An 18,364-nucleotide genomic window follows, 5' to 3' on the forward strand; every position below is an offset into this window, starting at 1 on the left:
GAAGACGCTTCGTGGTCAAGCCACTCATCCTTCCCTAACTCTGAAGTACTAAACAATTACATACGCCTCCACAACATCCCGGACGCCCACCTTTAAGAGGGGGGTGATGTTAGAGTTCCCTCTAACGTAGACACACACACGTGCCTGTAGTCACATATCACACAGTATTTGTAGACACACCCGTAGCTACGTAGCCTCAGTTCCTTCTTTGTTAGCACACCCAACACGTTCTGGTCCTTCGTCTCTCTCTCCCGCCTCGTCTCCGGGTCTCCTCCTAACACCCAAGCTGCAAAGAGTAATAGAACTAAGGTCTTGCATGCTTCTGTTATACGCAATCCACAGCAGTCACGGTTGAGTAGCATTGGATAACCAGGTACAAGAACTGTTCGACTGTTCGACAATCTCCCCAGGAATATGAGGCCTTACGAGTACCAGGGTTCTACACGATAGGATAACAGTCATTGGCTGCCACCGTCTATAGCGGGTTGATTGGGCAACAGGATTCACATGTCGACATGCCTCGGGATCAAATCGAGGTTCAAGGCGCTCGTATTAAGTTTATAGCAGTCATCGAGAAATCAACGCCCTTGGTCGTCAGAGGGCATATATAGATCGAGAAGAAGATTTATAAGATCCAGTAGTGTGGGGCGGTCCTGAGTGGATTCGATACTCAAGGTTCGGATTGCTGGACGGGCCCATGTTTGTGATGATTGTGCAAAGCGATAAATCGAGGATATACAGGCTTCGTAAGGCCTCTTTAAGCCATATACTTGTTGGTGGTCCGAGTGCCCATTGAGCCGAATCCCAGAGAGACATGTTCATACACTACAAGATGTGCACAAGGGTGCCCAATAATTAAGAACCAGGACAGAAAATGGGAGATGAGACACAGTTAAAGAGGCTTGGAAACCATTCTAGATGGTCGCACCGACATCGCGACTTCATTTCAACGAGAGGTTGACTGACATACAGTTCTGCACATTGAGTCACCACCAGTGTCATCCCCGCTGACTTGACGGGTCTTTCAACCTGAAACCGTCGTCTTATTGCCAATGAGTCATGGACATCTCGGTCGTGAGTTGTTTATTTCGTACTGTGGGTGGAGGAGGCGGTGAAACCGGTTAGGATACAGATGGCGCAACATGAAGTAAAGAAGAAATGTAATACTTTGGTCAGAAACTTCACTTCGAGCGGAATCTAAAAATAGTCTCACGCTGCTTTGTCATTCGAACCCAACCATCTACAGTTTTACGACCAAGTCTGCTGTAATCACGGTCATACGATGCTTTGCTGTGTCGAAACACCCCAATCCTAAGACGATTCGATATTTTGCCATCGCGGTTCCACTTTCTCGTCGTTCCATGACTATTCTTCCTGTAATCTAGGAAGACCTCACTACAGCCTACAGCTTCGTCTAAAGTGGCGTAGTTATCTCGACCGATTGGATAAAATGAATCGGATGGTTTCTCTGGGACTACTTTCTCTGTTCACATGTGAGGTAACTATCGTTTGGCTTCTTCTTTCGAGATGCTCAACTCTGAGACCCGTGTTAAAAGCTGTACGAAATGCGTGCATCGACGTCTTCCCTGGATTGGCGATATTTCACACTTTGCGTCGCTGGATCTATGAAGATCGTGATTTTCATCTGACTTACAGCAGGTAAGGACGCATGGTGTCCTCGGGAAATGTAATTTGTGGAGCTCTCTGATACTGAGGTATGTTGAAAGCTGTTTAGTATTGCATGAGCTGGTATGGCTAACCGTAGTTCATCAGATTTCAATACATCCCTGTTCGTTGCAACTTGTGAATTCACCAGCAGCTTACGCCCATCGGTCCTTCTCTCATACTCATGTACAAGCCTTCACGATCCCAACAAACTTTCACAGGCATTCTCTGAGCCTCGCACAAATGACCGATCTTCTGGATCGGGGAATATTGCACGGTCTTTCTTGATAACAATGAATTCTTCCACTGCATACCACACGCGCTATCGCTTGCCTTCGTCCTCGAATTCATGAAAAGTGGAGTGTCGCCTCGCTTGTATCTGTTGCTAATATCGGTCATATGGGTACATAAACACATACAACGCTTGATCAAATTGGTTCTCATTTGCGATGTCTATGGGAGTGGCTTTCGTATTTGTGCTGGACTCCTGTCTCTCTATAATGTCCGTTATTGCAAGAATTCAAAATCATCATGTGCGTCGTCTGTTCATCTTCTCCTTCTTCCTTTTTGACAAAATAGATGCATATATGTCCATACAGAGTATTCTTGCCGCTGGGTGTCCGCGCCCGTAAGACAGACGCAGGAGAAACAATGCGGTGATCTCTCGACGTGGTGGCAAGACAGGCTGAATGCATGCCCAGGAGGACCTGATTTTCAGCCTCATGGCAAATTCTCAACCCCAGATCCTGGTATCTAGAACGTTTCCACCGTTTTTGGGCGCATAAAGGATGTTGATTTCCTAATTTGCTATAGTTTTTCTTGCTCTCAAGCTTGCAGGACCCTCATTGTGTCGTCCAGATGGTTCGCCCGAAAATGCTCCTAAATTGAGCACATTTTTCATTTCTACATATTGTGTAGATCCCTTTCAAATCGAGGACATTAATTTCATAGCCGTTATTTGCGCCACCTAGCGTCAAGTATCCTTCACCTACCGGATATCAAATCCATTCGCAATGATTCAACACCTATAGCGTCCACTTTCGATATAAAAATGAAATACGTCCGATACATGCTGCAATAATGCTGAAAGCGTGGGTTTTATACCTTCAGTGTTTTCATGGTTTCGTATGTGTCAGGTTAGTTTCGCAAGTCCGTCACGCACCACAGGTTAAAATTAATAAATTTACTGAAGTGTTGTATATCGAAAATGGCTTTGAAGCCTATTTTTTAATTGGCCAAAGATAGGGGATTCTTTCGGTGTGCAAAGCCGACTGATACGAGGAAGACCGTACTGTTCTGGACTAGTTATTAGTGGCAAGGCTAGCCCAAAATGCCAGATTTATCATTGTTCGACAAGCACGGCATAATGAATTGATAATCGCGGCACGCGTAAAGCCTGCAGTGCAGACGACCGAACAAGGTGGGTAACATCAGGCTGTCAGCGTTTACGCAGCTGACATGGATTGTAAAGATAGAAAGTTTTCCCATCCTGACAACGACAAACCCTTCACAACCTCGGCCCCCACCTTTCAACACCCAACCACAACAAGTCCTCGTCTTCGTTCGGTAGAAACTTACCTCTGTGTATCATAATGCCTGAACAGTCCAAGCCTTCCACCCCCACGAGTTTCCAGCCGAATGCTGGAAGTATCGCCAATTTTTTTCGCCCTAACCGAGCTGCGCCTAATATCGGCAATGCCCTGGTCCTCTCGAGTTTCACTGGCCTGGCGCCTGTTGACTCTCAATCGATCGCCCGTTTAACAAGTGCGCTAGAGAGCTCTTCCGATGCTACCGGTATGGGCCTCGGCCAGGTTATGCTTGCTCTTAGGATTTTATCGTCTGTTGGAGATGGCATGGCGCCTTTTCCAGCCTTAAAGGGCATTGCAGGGATTGGCCTTGAAATTATGAATGTTATAGTCGTAAGCCGTGATGTCTTAAACGAAGGTATCGGTCTGATAATTAATCTTTCCATGCAGAACTTCCAAAGCAATGGGGACGCTATGCGTGCTCTTGCTCTTCGTATCTACGAGATGATTCGCACCATTAACGAAGGTAGTCAAAATGGAAGCAACGAGAGCCTTCGTACACTTACAGACCAGTTTGAACGGTGGGAACTTGTTTATTTTTTGAAGAATTGTCTCTCTTAGTCTTATATGCTACCAGCGATCTTTGCAAGATTCTTAACATTGTCAAAGATATGGCTTCCCAGAACATCGGTCATCAAGTCATACGTGCAGAAGTCATCAAGGCGAAGCTTATTGATTGTACAAAGCTACTTGATCAATATACGGATAAATTTCAGGTAGACCATGGCCCTTGTATTTACAGTATGATCTTTTCTTACACATCCATCTTTAATAGGTTGCGCTCGGGATAAATCAACAACAAATCCTTGTTCGTCAACAAGAAAATCTCTCTCGTCAACAGGAGAGTGTTGATAAGATTGTGGCTATGCTTGAGGTGAATTGCATTGAAAATTAAAAAATAACACGGAACTAAAATACACGTCTAGAAGCATACCCTGTCGACCCCTGTAAACAAGTGTGTTAATTGTTGACTTCGGTCTGTCGAATCAAAATTGACAGTTTGTCGTAGCTTGCTCATTTCTGCAATTGCGCCCGCTCCACCGATGCACTTTGTGGGACGAGATGATCTTGTCCTTGAAGGAATATCCCACATAACTGATGCAAATCTTACTTCTTCGGCACACATTGCAATTCTTGGCCATGGTGGTATTGGTAAAACTAGTCTGGCGCTGGCCATTCTACACCATGATATGTCCAAGGCTGCATTTTCGGGACGTCGCTTCTTTATTCCGTGCGAATATCTGAAGACCGGCCTTGATCTCGCTCAGGCAATCATTCATATTCTCGGTGGCTCTATGCTAGGCCAGGAAAGCGACGGCCTTACTGTTCTTCGACAACAGCTTTCCAACTTTGGTGAAATGCTGCTTGTGATTGATAACTTTGAAACCCTCTGGCACGAGAGTACTTCACTTGCTCAAATCAAAGTGGCCTTGGAGACCATCATGTCTGTCTCATCTGTTTCAGTAATTGTGACTATGAGAGGCTTTGAGCCACCATCTGGATTTAATTGGAGTTTAATTCTGCCACCTCAAGGTTTAGGTCCTCTTTCACTTGATGCAGCCAAACACATGTATATGCGGGGTCAGTATATGGTGCCAGAAAGCTTTGAATGGAATAGGGATCTTGAACTTCTCCTTACTGAAACTGATTGTGTTCCTTTGGCTATATCTCTTTTATCTGCACTTGCTCATTCAGATCCTCGGGTATATACACCTACTAGACTATTGCAGCGGTGGACAAAGACCAAAACCAACCTATTGAAAATTCCTGGAGTACAAAGTAATAAAATGGCAAGTGTTGCCATATCAATTGATGTATCTTTGCATTCAAAAGCTATAGCAGAGAATCCTGATACTCTGATATTGCTCCAAATTCTTGCTTTTTTACCAGAAGGTCTTCCTTATTGGGATGAATTGGTTGAATACATTATACCAGACACCCGGATAGAGGATCCATTTGGCACAGTGGAGATTTTATGCCAAACATCTTTAATTTTCAAAGCAGATAATAATTCATTGGCATTGCTATCACCAACAAGACATTATATTAATCAACAAAGCCTTGTTGAAAAATCCCAATTCAACAATGATATTCAACAGATTTATAACTTTGTCCAACTATGTATTGCCAATGGAATGGAAAATTTAATTAAATTTGGGGTGGCAAATATTACTCAAGTTATTGAACATTTCCTAGTTTTGCATCCTACTACTGAAAATGTGCAAACTGCTTTGCATTGCTCTGAAGTTCTATTCCAACATGCACAGTATATGTCCAATTTAATGAATACTATTACCAATATGGCTGAAAAATTGAATATACCACAACTCCTTGTCAAATGTGTAGTCCATCAACGTGATATATTAATGGCCTTAAATATGTGGATGGATGCAGAACAAAAAAGTCAACTAGGCTATATTCTTTATCAAAAACTTGGTGATAATGCTGGAATGGCTGAGTGTCTCCACAATATTGGGCATAATATGAAAATGCAAAGCAAATATAGTGAAGCTATTGAAATGCATACATTGGCATATGAGATTTATATCAAACTGGGAAAACTAAAGCAAACAGCAAATAGCTTAAAAGCTATTGGAAACAATTTATGGGTATTGCATAAACATGAGCAGGCAATTGAGAAATTAACTGAGGCATTAACCATTTATACCCAGTTAAAGGATTTAAATGGTATGGGACATTGCATGAAAGGTATAGGTAATAATTTGAGGGCAGAAAAAAATTATTCAGAAGCAATTAAAATGCATACAGCTGCGTATAACTATTATTATCAAAAGAAAAATAAAGAAGGCATGGCTGGAGCCTTAAATTGCTTAGGAGATGATTTTCGCATGATACAAGAATATGAAAAAGCAGCTGAAAAACACACAGAAGCATACAATATTTTTAAGGAAATCAATAATACTTTGGGATTGGCTGCATCTCTTGATAGCCATGGTGATACATTAAGACTCCAGGGTGACTATGCAAAAGCAGCTATAAAACATGAAGAAGCATATAAAATTTTTGTCAAATATCAATATTGGCATGGTATTGGAAATAGCCTCAATAGCATGGGAGACAATTATAAAGAGCAAAAAAAATATCCAGAGGCAAAAGAAAAATATCAAGCTGCTTATGATATTTTCAAATCACTTGACAACAAAAGCAAAATGGAAAAATGTGATGAGAATTTAAAAGAAATTGCTCAATATATTTATAACTAAAATCATTTCACAAGGCTGGATGGTATTTTAATTTTTGTAAGCTAGCTAGACTGCACTTGTTTTTCTAAATACATTTTTATGTTTTCCATATTTTGAATAATTTGAGCCACTTTGCCTTTGTTTCCTACTTGATCAAATATCTGGTAAGCTGCTTGGTATTTTGAATAAGCTTCTAAATACTTGTGTTGCATTTTCAAATTATTAGCTGTGCTATAAAGACAATTTCCCATTCCATGAAAATATTGAAATCTTTTAAAAATTATAAAAGCTTCATGGTGTTTTTGTGCAGCTTTTTCATATTGCTCTTGCATACTTAGAACATCACCTAAACTGTCTAAAGAAGCAGCCATCCCAAGTTCATTTTTAAGACTAGAATAAATCTCTAATGCAGCTGCATGCTTTTGAATAGCCTCATTATATTTTTCCAAAGAAAGTAAATCATCTCCTATGCATATAAGGCAGTCTGCTATTCCCTCTTTATTATTTGTCTTAATAAAAAGATTATATGCAGTCTGATGAACTTTTAATGCTTCAGCATATTCTTTTTGGGACCGTAAAGTGTTGCCTAGCCCTTTCAAAGTAATTGCCATCCCCTTAACATTGTGGATATTTGAATAAATCTCATATGCTAAATTGAGATTTTTAGCTGCATCTGCATACTGGCCTAGGGATCTTAAAATAGTTCCAGTAGCCTTTAAAGAACTTGCTAAACCGTGCTGATTACCAAGAATTAAATAAATAGCATAGGCACTATTGTGACATTTAATAGCTTCCACATACTTGCTCTGCATTTTTAATGCATGGCCTTGAGCTTGTAATGATTTTGCTATTTCCAATTGATTTTTGGATTGACTATATAGCTCATATGCCATTCTGCATTGTTCTTCTGCCATAGCCCATAAATTCATGCCCATAAGAAGATTATTATAATGGAGAAGATATCCAGCTAGAAGACTCTTTGGTGCATCTATATTTTTAATAATTGGTATAATTTGCTCAACCATGCTTGACAAATTCATTTGAAGCTCAGACTCCAAATATTCTGATAACTTCAGTACAGATTGTGCAAGCTCCAAGGTTGGCCTGATTGACACAAGCCTTATTAAAATCTCCGAAATATTAGCCTTTCCAAGCAATGCAATATGGTTGGACTGAGATTGCATACAGTCATGCATAAACTTGTAGATAATCTCCAGGTCTTTCTCCAACCAGATAGAGTTGAATTGTTTCTGTGCTTGAATATAGTAGCGTGTTGGAGAAAGCATAGTCACAGAATTATGAGATGATTTATATACTAGAGCCGCTCTGCATAGGACGTCGACTGCCACATACGGATCTGCTATTCCGGGCACAAGGTCTTCCAAAATGATATCCCAATGAGGAATGCCTTCAGGCAGAAAGGCAATAATTGCTAACAAACGTGTGGCATCTACACAATCAGTTATAGCAGGAACCCGAAGAGACAATTCAATGGATACAGCAATGCTTGTTAATTTGGTTTGCTCTGTGGTTGATATTTGTAGCAGCTCTGTTTTTATCGCACACCATTTGGCATAGAGCTCTGCACAGGTGAACTGCCCTCGAAGAACAGAAAGCAATGAAATTACAAGAGGGATACAATTGGTTTCAACAAGGAGTTGGTCAAGGTCATGCTCTGATTCAGATATTGAAGGAGCCAGATTACTTGGGAGACCATTTTTTAGAAACATATCTTTAGCAGCGTTGAGTGCAAGAGGTCCTAACCCCTCAGGCGGCAGGATTAAACTCCAAGAGGTATTGTGTGGCGGTATATCACCTCTCATTGTAAGTATCAAAGCAAGCGATTGGGCAGAAAAAACAAGTTCCAGAACCCTTTGCACCTCTGTAAGCGAAGAGCTTCCAAGCCACAATGTTTCAAAATTATCAATGACGAGCAAAATGTTTCCTGCGTAGATTAGCTGTTGAGAGAGCTTTGCCAAGATGTCTTGTTCGTCCACAACCATGAAGCTGCCACCGAGGGTAGAGATGATGGCTAGGGCAAGGTCAAGGCCGGATTTAAGTCCCTCACAGGACACGAAGAACCTTTTGTCGCCAAAGGCTGTCCGAACACTGTCAGCATGTACTGTAGCAAGAGCAAGACTGGTTTTCCCCATGCCTCCAAGGCCGAGGATGATCACACGGGCACTCGGCGTCTGCAGGATATGTTCTACGCCATGATGGACGAGGTCATCCCTTCCAACAAAATGAGAAGGTGGAAGAGGAAGATGTCCAGAATCCTTGGAAGGGAACAATAAGACTCGATCCTGCACAAAGCAAACCAGTTGTGAAAATCGTGAGCTGACATACAAGATGGAAAACCATCACCTTTGATATATTGGAAATATGACCTTTGCTAACAGCCAAATCCGCCAACTGGGCGTCCTGCCGTACTAACATCTGCTGCTTGTGTTTGAGAAGGCTCGTCTTCGAGATAGATTAAGCTATAGTTCAAAAGCTTCATAATACGAACGTACCTTGATCTTGTCCACATATCCATTGAGTATTATATCACACTCAGCCAGCTGAACGCTGGCAGCTTCGGGGTGGATAAGATGCTGGACTGTATTTTCCTTCCCCACAGCCGTTACAATCTCGAAAATCTTGGAAAAATCACTGCATCGTCGTTTCAGCTCGGGAAATTTCGAGCAAAGATTGAATCGCAATTCACTAACCGTTTAAGTTCCGAGAACTCTAAATGACTGTTGATATCCACCCCGGCCTTCGACACATCAAATAGCATACGAACTAGATCGTATGTACGAAAAGCAACTGGACGGGATTTGGCTCGATTTTTGACCGCCAGCTAAATACGTCAAAAGATGAGTGTGCGATTTACGCCGGGGTGCCACATAAGCAACACAGGATCAAGCTACTAAAACGGTGAAGGAACTTACGTCGGCGGCATCGATGATTGTCAGCGCCAGCTTAGCCAGATCCTGGCACTCTGCAAAATTCACAGACTGTTCGTTTTCATAATGATCAGCTCGCAAGGACGCAAGTATTCGCAGACCGAGTCTAGCTTGATCAAAATCAATGGGGTCGACGGGCATGTTTGCATTGACGCTGTCGATCGCAGAGGGCAAAAGAGCGAGACCGTCGATTGCAATCGGAGCTGCAATGGAGATCCCAGAACGCACAAGTGCGTTACCTATGTGTGGCGCAGAGATGCTGGGCGTATAGGGGTGCAGGAGGCCACCCATAACGTCAGCTGAGTGCGCAGTCGATGATGAAGTGCGCGAATGAGCACTAATGGATTCGGATTTAGAGTCGGTGGGTTTATTGTTGCTGGCCATGATGTTCTTTCCAGGCGCGGAATGCTGAAGCTGATTAATTTCTTATCGATTGACGGTTGAGATGATGGTGGATCTGGTAAGAGGTGTGAGAAACGGAGTGGTACGGTGACGATGACTGGTCTGCTATAATTAACCTCTCGTCCGTGTAGGATAACAATCGATATTTCGATTTTCACGACTTCAACACCGCATTAATCCAATATCAAGAGTGCATGATGCAATAGTTCCAAATAGGCAGAGCTAGCGCAGATGGTAATGCGCCCAGCTTGTGGTGGTATCATGGTGAATGTAGATGTTGTAACCGCGGAGCAATTATGAACAGAGGCATGATGTTTTTATCTGGTCGTCATTCCTGGTGTCGTAGAGTGTCCTAGTGTGAGACTAGAGTTTGAACGCAAACGGAGCAAAAAGCAGACCGACAGATTGAAAGAAATGCCTTACTAGATCAGTCTGCAGGTTCCGGGAAGTCTTTCGCATTGTAAGGGATAGTTAGATGTTGAACAGCGTGAATGTACTGAATTTGTGACCAAAGCGAATTTCGGCAGGAGCACTGGAAAAGGAGTTGATCTTTTTGTTGAACTCCGTTCATTAACGCTACAAGCAAAGAAAGTGGTAATATGCGTGGGTGTATAGCTGCATCGTAAATACGAACTGTCGGATGTCTTTGAGTTTTTAGTTTGACAAAAAGTAGAGGTGAAGAATCCAGGTTGCCGTTGAAAATTGGTTTTGAAATTTGTAGATTCAACGCTTTCTGTCGGCTAGTATTACCACAAGCTTTTCAACTCCGACGTGACTAGCCGTTCGTTCCAGAGTCATTATTAGTTATAGCTTATATAGCGTGTATACATTGTACGAAGACTCAAACCACAATTGATCGCACACCACACCCGATTCCAAATCAAACATAGGACATCACTGCGAAAAGAGATCACCAGATATCAATCTTGTGGGTATAAATTGAGCGGGGAGTATTCCATAATATTGACCTCTCTACTGCCCCTAAGTAGTTACAAATACGTTACATATCTAACTTCAAAGATATGACGGGTATTAGGTCGGATATTCCATTAGTAAGGGGCAGCAGCGGCTTGGCACTATATGCAGTGTAAGTACATATCAGAATTACAGCAGAAAGGGTTACTCACAGCCTTCAATTGCTCAAGGTACCATGTGCACGATGGGAGGTCAGCCTTCTCGAGGCATTTTGTGAAGTCTTTGTAATCGGGTCATTGTAAGGCCGGAGTTACGAGGTAAGAGAACATACCCTTGGCCTGAACTTCACAGCTAATACCTGCCTGCTGCTGTTGTTGAACAGGAGGTGCCTGCGCTTCCGAAGCCTGTGTGCTTCCTCCTCCTCCAAAGAGCATGCTCGACAAACCATGGCCGATCGTTGAACCAACAGCTACTGAACCAGCTGTGGCAGCCATCTGGGCGAGCATTCCTGGACCCTGGGCAGGAGCAGCAGAAGCAGCGGTCGCAGCCGCAGGGGGTGCAGGTGCATGGGTAGGGGCGTAGCTAGAAGGAGCTGTGGCTGTTGAAGCGCTGCGAGTTTGGGCAGGAGCAGGAGCTGAACGGGCAGCGGGAGCTGAAGCACGGCTACGGGATTGACGCTAGCAAACTCTTTAGAATGCGAAGCCCACTTGAAATACAAAAAAACCCACAGGCATTATGAGGAGACAAAGATCGTAGTTGTTGGTGGTGGTGGTTGAGAATCAAGTCGGAAACTGGAGAACACTAAGGAAATTTAGAATGTTTTCGCCGGGACGCGTGGCCGAACGGTGCCGATGACAAATAATGGTAAGCAAAAAATCCGGAAATGTGCTCGCAAGGTCACTGGCACTGGGCAACTGCAAAACTTGGATTATATCTCTACCAACGGCGACGCCATGGCTCTAGGTTTGTCCAGGTCACGTATTGGGGTCGTCCTGAACCAGCAGGGGCTCTCAGTTCGCCTCGCGTCGCCGTTACAGGCTGCATCATGCGTGCATTCCGGCATTGCCCTTTCTCGAACTTACACAACAGCCAGTGCGTCTTTGACCAAAAAGACTCCAGTTACGGCAAAAGGGACAAGAAAAGATGCACACCTATCACCCCCACCTCCTAAACAGAAAGCTGCTTCTCGAAATCCGCCAAAAAAAGCTACATCTCGAGAAATGGAGAGCGCAAAACATGTCGCCGACGAAGAACCTCTACCAACGAAAATATCCGAAGAGGAAAAGCTCAAGGAGGTGGAACGAATGTTGGCATTCCAGCACCTTATGCCTACTGTTGATGCATGGGGGCAAGAGATCAAGGAAACACTAGGTGGGTGTTTCTGTGTTCTTGTGCACATTCTGGCTATTGGCGTTTATGTCGAATAAGAAAGATGTTATGATACCTCTGTCTGTCAATTATAGAGAGCCTAAAGCAGCTTTCAGTTCCCTGCAGAAAAACGTAATCAATTCTCTCAAAAACATCTCGTCGTGAGTAATTTCTCCTTGTGTATCCCATGCACCAGACTGCACCAGACTAACCACGGTGGGATAATTAGACTCGCAGCGCTGATAAATGAAAATGCTTTACCTGGTCTTTATCACGGTTCTGGATTCATGGCACGGATACGCCAAATGATGCAAATCTTTAGGACACAATCTGTCGAGGCAGATGCAATAATGGCACCAGTGCGCGAGATGGCACTTAATAATTACCAAGCTCTTAATAACGCTATTGCAAGGTAAGTCAACGTCTACTATTTTTCTCGAACCACCTACTGATTTTCTATAGCCGTGCTGATAAAGAAGTGAGAAAATACACAACGTCTGGTTACCTCAACCAGTCTCTCCAATTGTCCAAAACGTTCAGGTCGAAGATCCCTCCCAAAGGTCGCATGATATGGCAAATGCACCGAACGATCACACCAGTCCAAGTTTTGTCGTTGCGGGTGACGGAAGGTTATCTTGCCCCAGAACCACCTAAACTTGGGAATCGATTAATGGTGCATGCGTTAGTCAAGTTTGACACAGAACAAGTACGCTTTATTCAATATTTGTTGCCGCAATTGTATGCGTATTTATTTTGACCTCGTGACAGAGTTTGGAAATATACGACGCAAGGGGTAATCCGCTGCACACTGTTGTGACCAACCCGGATCGTATGATAGACAGTGAGCAACCCAAGGAAAGTTGGCGTGTACCAGCACCCCGGAAGCGTGTCACCGAATATCTAGTCTTGGAAAAGAAAATGTGGCATCAAGGACCTTGGCAATTCCGAGAACAGCTATGGCCATTTTGAAACTTCAGTGAGTACAACTTTTTCAAACTTCAAATGTAATCGCATTGACTGGGTCTCTCCAGACCACATGTATGCACGCGTTATTCATTTCTTTGTCCAAAATGAGTAATTTTGCATAGTACATCTTATCACCTTGTGCGTCGCAGTGGCCGCTTGGACAACCACAACGACGTACTTGCGATGAAGTCTTGTAACCGTCCGTCTAGCTCCCTACATTCCCTACGATCATGTATCGTTTATCCGTTCGTAATATCGCAACCTTTAACTAATCATATAAAATCATCAAAGGATCTCAGCCACATAATATACATCCCTGACAGGGGATGTCTGCACATGCCTGTCGTATCGTCTTTATTGTCTTTTGAGCGCCACGCACTTTAAATGTGTGGTACCCGGTTCTAAATCCTTGGGCACTCGGAGGTACTTTTTTCCACGGCCAATAGCGCTGCGCGTTGATTTTCCGTTTCTTTCGCGCTGGATTCGTCTGCCAAATAACCAAGTTTCAACCTAGAAATGTCCGTCAATTTCCTAAAACAGGTCTCTCTCTCTCGCGTACCTTGACTTATATAGTATTAGTAGTCGGCAGCGTCGGTGCGCTCATCTAAGTTTGGAGCGACACGTCAATATTCAATCCTGAAAGCGAATCAAATGAGTGCGCTTTGCTTCTAGCGCAAAACAGGTAACCCCGCCTTGTGGTTGCGGCACCGAATGGGTTATTTCGGCTCTTATTCATGGCTATTACTTATGATCTAATTGTGTCCCTGGCTCATTTTTGGCCATAGATGATGATGTGATGTTCAATCGCTCCAACTCAAAAATGGCCTTTTCATTTCGACAACATCACAACAGCTCGACCGGCAGCATTCGGTATCGTTTCTAACGGATATCGTGGTTGAAAGAACAATGAAGAATACACTAGCCAACCACGAGAGCGTACGTATATCACTAGATACGATCTCCGTTCAATACGTGCTCGTTTCCAGACACTCCACTGGGATAGATTGCTCCTCCCCGTTCCATATTCCGCAATATCCGTTGCATCATCCATGATCAATTTTTACAATTTTTTTTTTTCATATTTCTGGGGCGTTTATGATGCTAATAATATTTCTGTGATGATTCCAGGGGCACCTGCAATCCGACGTTAGATGCACATCGCACATCGAGTTGGCAACTCGCTTTACGCTGGTATCAGCGTCTTTTTACAGAGTCTTTCTGTGTGCTGTACCCAGGTCGTGCCAGTAGTGAAATGATGAGTCCCGACTAGACCAACCGCGGTAAGTTGGCGTGGTATGACACCTCTCACGGCATAGCTAATTGTTGCATTGACACTCCGACTATCGGCTATGCATCTTGACATAAAGCTTGTTCACTCAGCTGGTCAACTTTCTGGTTGGGCAATGGGCTTGAGTGCTTGGTAGGGTCATCGACTGGTCAATGTCCATCCGTTCTTTAGGTCACTTCAAAATATTAGGCGATCAATACGTATATTTCATAAACTAATCAGACGTGACTGGAGACGGGCGCTACTTCAATCAAATGATGCATGCAGCCGGAAAGAAACATCCGTCTCAAGTTCCGTTGAGAATGCAGGTGCTAGTTTTGAAGAGACTGTGCTTTGAAATGACAGACTTGACTTACTCTGGAAATTATGACGGCGTTAGAACTTAGAAATAGGTTGCATCGCATGGCGGTGCCGGTGCAGTGTGCCTTAGTGCGCGGATAAAATCTTAATTCTAAAATTAACCGCCCAACAATAACATGGTTAGGAGCGCAAGTCACTTTCGGAGCACGGAATGTAACTCATGGCAACACGGACAACGTGGATCAACGAATCTGGTGAGAAAAAACATCGGCCAATGCCAGTGGACATTTGATTAGAACGGGAGCGCCATTTAGAATGTATCATTGTCATTTATCAGTCCAACTTGTAGATGAGAGATCGAGAATATATTCATGAGGATGCATGCGGATGCAGCCAAAAACCAAGTCAAGCCCATCTTGTAAAAATATAGTAAAAATGTAGATGATATATGTTAATCATAGTATACAGATGCCATCCATGCAGTAGGAGGAACGAATAATACGCTGTGGAATAGCCAAGATATTATAAATATATAAGGGTAGGTACGAGGTCTAGATGGGTGTATATGTAAAGCAGGAGGCGTTCCGAATAGCGAAACGAGTGTGCGCTGGATATAAAAATATAGCAGGATGGAGATGGGTCAAATTTTGAAAAATAAAAGGAGTGAGTAAAAATAATTAAACGAGTGTGGAAGGATAATTAATGGTGTATAGTCGCTGGCCTAGTGTCTGAGGATTTCCAAGAAGTCTACAGTGGGGGGTTGGGTGCTGTTAATACACTGAATTTTGGCAAATGATGGTGGCAGAAAAAGAAATGGCAATGATAAAGGATACAAATGAAAGTGAAAAGAACGCAATGGATCGAAGACAGTCAAGGATTGGATGAATGGAAGTCAAACTGTTGATGGGCGTCACCCTGATACTTCAGGAAGAACAGTCATACATTTTGGGGAGAAAAAGATGAACTACATCAAAAGTTAGTGATGATGTCGTTCAGAATGACAAGACGAACTCACCAGAGCTCAGACAATTAAATCTTCAGGGGAAGTAACTCCACAGTGCGAGACGCCTTGACTTGTCTACCGTTCTTGCCGAAATACCTTTCGGACTCGAACGACCAGTGGAGAGAACCGACGATCCAATTGGCCAAGCCGTCGACGTAGATAGCGACGTCGCGATCAATTTCTGGACCCCATGAAGGAAGGGCACGTCTTTCCTCGTTAAAACGATCGATAGACTGCTTGCACATATTCCCGACGAAGTCCACGGCCTCCTGGAGGTCGATGCCTTCTTGATTCATGACAACGGGAATCATGTTATGAGTATCTCCCTTAGACTGCTCAACATTGTAAGAGAAGATATCCTGGGATAATTCTCATGAGCATGAATTCGTGATGAAATAGAGTTCAGTCGACGTACATTTGACCAGGTCACCAAATCGTTTGCAGCTTCGCCCAGAGCGAGTATGGTGGGGTGCTCCATAACTTCGTCGGGTATATCGAGATTACTTGCGTCTAGAATGGGAGAAATTAAGAGGGGGGCTTTGTGAGTAGAAGAATAGAAGACTTACATTCAATCAAAGCCCAACACGGTTTGCAGCCTGATGTATCGCGTCGCAGAGCGATGTAAGACTCGAGGTCGGGTATTACTCCTGCAGCACGATCTAAAGCTTGTTGGGTTACGCTTTGGAAGAAAAAATCAAACGTCTCAATGAAACGCTGCTGGGCACCGGGAGACGCTGTGCGAATGAGCCTCTTATAGTAACTTCAGGGCGGATACATCAGATAAGGTTAACCATGAGGCGAAGAAGGAGACTTACTCTCGCGTCATCTTTCCTACTCTTGCTGACGAACGCCAAGTGTGGGGATGATAGAGAGAGTTGAGGACTTCGTCGGCGGTGGTACGAGTTCCCCTGTTGTCCATATCGTCCGAAAGATTGTCGAGATGGAAAAGGTAGGTCAAAAAGTCGTTGACAACTCGTAGTTGCCCATAGCCGGCGTCAGGGTAGCACATCGAGGTTAAGAGCCCACACTTGAGACCGTGATAGGCTTCGCGTTTCTTGCCTAGCAGATTCCCATCCTTAAACAACCACTTTTTCGTTTCCACAGTAACCTGTTTCCTGTGTCGGCTCATTCGAAGATCGAACGTACAATGAGAGACAAGGTCGGGGAGAATGATTTTCTTCGCAGTCTGGGGACGCGTCAAAGGAGAGGGCGTAAGAGAGGGAGACATTTTTAGAGAGGCAGGTATGCGACGAGGAGTAATGGGAGAAAGAAAAGATGAAAGGGAAAGAGGGGAAAGAAAGGGTGAAGGTGGAGACTTCGGGGCAGGACCTGGAGGATAATAGCTCTGCGAATGCACGTTTTATAGGAGACCATATATGATCGGTGTCGGATTCTAATTTGGTAAATTGAAAACCAGATTGGGCTGTACCGATTATTCCATTAAAACAAGGTTTGCGGCTTCGCATCGCAGAGTCTGGGAATATCGTAAATAATAGATTTTAAGTTGCCGAGAAGCAACATCTGTTCAGCAGGCATCCTTCTATGCAAGATTGTCACTAGTTTTTGCAGTTTCAGCTCAAGAGTAGTGAGAGATCGCTCCTGGGGGAAAATCTGTGAAAAGGATAGTAATTGAGGGAACGGCTGTCAGGCCAGATCTCTATGATAGATCGCGCAGGCACATATCGGCGCCGTTGGCATAGACAAGACACGCATTCCTTGGGACTTATAGACGCAGTGCTACTAGCACGGCTCGTGCGGAATTGTCGGCAGTTGATGGGGTCGAGTCACCAGTGTAATATCATGCCAGACATAGTGGAGGGTGTGTACATGATTGTGCCATGGAAATAAACTTCCCGAAAGAGATCGTGTTTCAGGATCGGTTTTCTGCCCAGAGATCTCGTGGACGTCGACAATGGATACGTTATGTTCAACAATGCGTTAACAACGTGATGTGCATTCGCCGGAATACTGGGCCAGGGAACGAACCTGGATTTATGAATAGCTACCACGGCCATATCACTGCATTGATTGAAATGTTGTGGCTGCCTTCCGGGTGACGAGTGGGGTGTTGCTCGTTCACTGATGCATACTTTAATGCATAACCACAGCCAACAATGACCAATATAGCGCGATTAGACGAGTTTTGTGTCAGAGAAAATCGGAAAGGTCAAGAGAAGTCATAGAGACTGCAACTGATTTCAAGGCAGGGTGGAGAAAAATATAAATTGATCGCCGTCCCCCTGCCGGTCTCCGGTTTCAAGTTCAGATTTACCTCATTTTTTAGACTGCCAATTGGCATGTATCACCGCGACAACATAAGAAAGGATTGTTGACGCCGAACCTGAATTCGATCCAGACCGTGCCGGACACCTTTGCACTATTCTTTCCATCCGTTCGGTTTCCGTAATAAAACAAGCATAAGCTAAATATATCAGGGATAAGTAGTTTTGTTAGTACCAGTATACGAATCTGTGAGCAAGTTTCTGCTCCATCTGAGGGAACATCCCACCATTAATCTGTCCCATTGTTTAGGTTCGGGCCATCTGCTGTATTCATTCAACCTTCGAAGATGAAGCGGAAGAGATTTCAGCGGCATACCAATGTCCAGCAACCCTTATGATGAAAATGTCAATCCATTAGCCTTCCTACACAAATGTGTAGAGAACAAAATTTAAGCCTTAAAGCCCTGTTGCATAAAATCGCGAGTCTTTCGGACCGAG

The 18,364-nt window shown here is 43.8% G+C and overlaps 5 protein-coding genes across 5 annotated transcripts; 2 read left to right on the forward strand and 3 right to left on the reverse strand.

Annotated features, from left to right (window-relative positions):
- Positions 1-3,257: 3,257 nt before the first annotated feature.
- Positions 3,258-6,475, forward strand: JR316_0008797 (uncharacterized protein; the record flags this gene model as incomplete). Its single annotated transcript, XM_047894509.1, has 6 exons — positions 3,258-3,584; positions 3,642-3,772; positions 3,829-3,967; positions 4,027-4,125; positions 4,178-4,206; positions 4,261-6,475. The coding sequence occupies 6 exons, from the start codon at positions 3,258-3,260 to the stop codon at positions 6,473-6,475; spliced, it is 2,940 nt and encodes a 979-aa protein (XP_047745968.1).
- Positions 6,476-7,181: 706 nt separating this feature from the next.
- On the reverse strand, positions 7,182-9,786 carry JR316_0008798 (uncharacterized protein; the record flags this gene model as incomplete). Its single annotated transcript, XM_047894510.1, has 6 exons — positions 7,182-7,191; positions 7,256-8,757; positions 8,801-8,917; positions 8,968-9,106; positions 9,166-9,296; positions 9,388-9,786. 6 exons carry the CDS (start codon positions 9,784-9,786, stop codon positions 7,182-7,184), a joined length of 2,298 nt encoding a protein of 765 aa, XP_047745969.1.
- Positions 9,787-10,853: 1,067 nt separating this feature from the next.
- On the reverse strand, positions 10,854-11,453 carry JR316_0008799 (Mitochondrial intermembrane space cysteine motif-containing protein MIX17; the record flags this gene model as incomplete). Its single annotated transcript, XM_047894511.1, has 4 exons — positions 10,854-10,880; positions 10,932-10,999; positions 11,051-11,396; positions 11,448-11,453. The coding sequence occupies 4 exons, from the start codon at positions 11,451-11,453 to the stop codon at positions 10,854-10,856; spliced, it is 447 nt and encodes a 148-aa protein (XP_047745970.1).
- Positions 11,454-11,672: 219 nt separating this feature from the next.
- Positions 11,673-13,056, forward strand: JR316_0008800 (uncharacterized protein; the record flags this gene model as incomplete). The annotated part of the gene is made up of 5 exons (XM_047894512.1): positions 11,673-12,090; positions 12,152-12,248; positions 12,317-12,499; positions 12,550-12,793; positions 12,856-13,056. The coding sequence occupies 5 exons, from the start codon at positions 11,673-11,675 to the stop codon at positions 13,054-13,056; spliced, it is 1,143 nt and encodes a 380-aa protein (XP_047745971.1).
- Positions 13,057-15,670: 2,614 nt separating this feature from the next.
- Positions 15,671-16,872, reverse strand: JR316_0008801 (Sesquiterpene synthase Agr1; the record flags this gene model as incomplete). Its single annotated transcript, XM_047894513.1, has 4 exons — positions 15,671-16,003; positions 16,060-16,154; positions 16,211-16,404; positions 16,460-16,872. 4 exons carry the CDS (start codon positions 16,870-16,872, stop codon positions 15,671-15,673), a joined length of 1,035 nt encoding a protein of 344 aa, XP_047745972.1.
- Positions 16,873-18,364: the final 1,492 nt, after the last annotated feature.

This window comes from Psilocybe cubensis, chromosome 8, assembly GCF_017499595.1.
Source record: "Psilocybe cubensis strain MGC-MH-2018 chromosome 8, whole genome shotgun sequence".
NCBI classification, from domain to species: domain Eukaryota; kingdom Fungi; phylum Basidiomycota; class Agaricomycetes; order Agaricales; family Agrocybaceae; genus Psilocybe; species Psilocybe cubensis.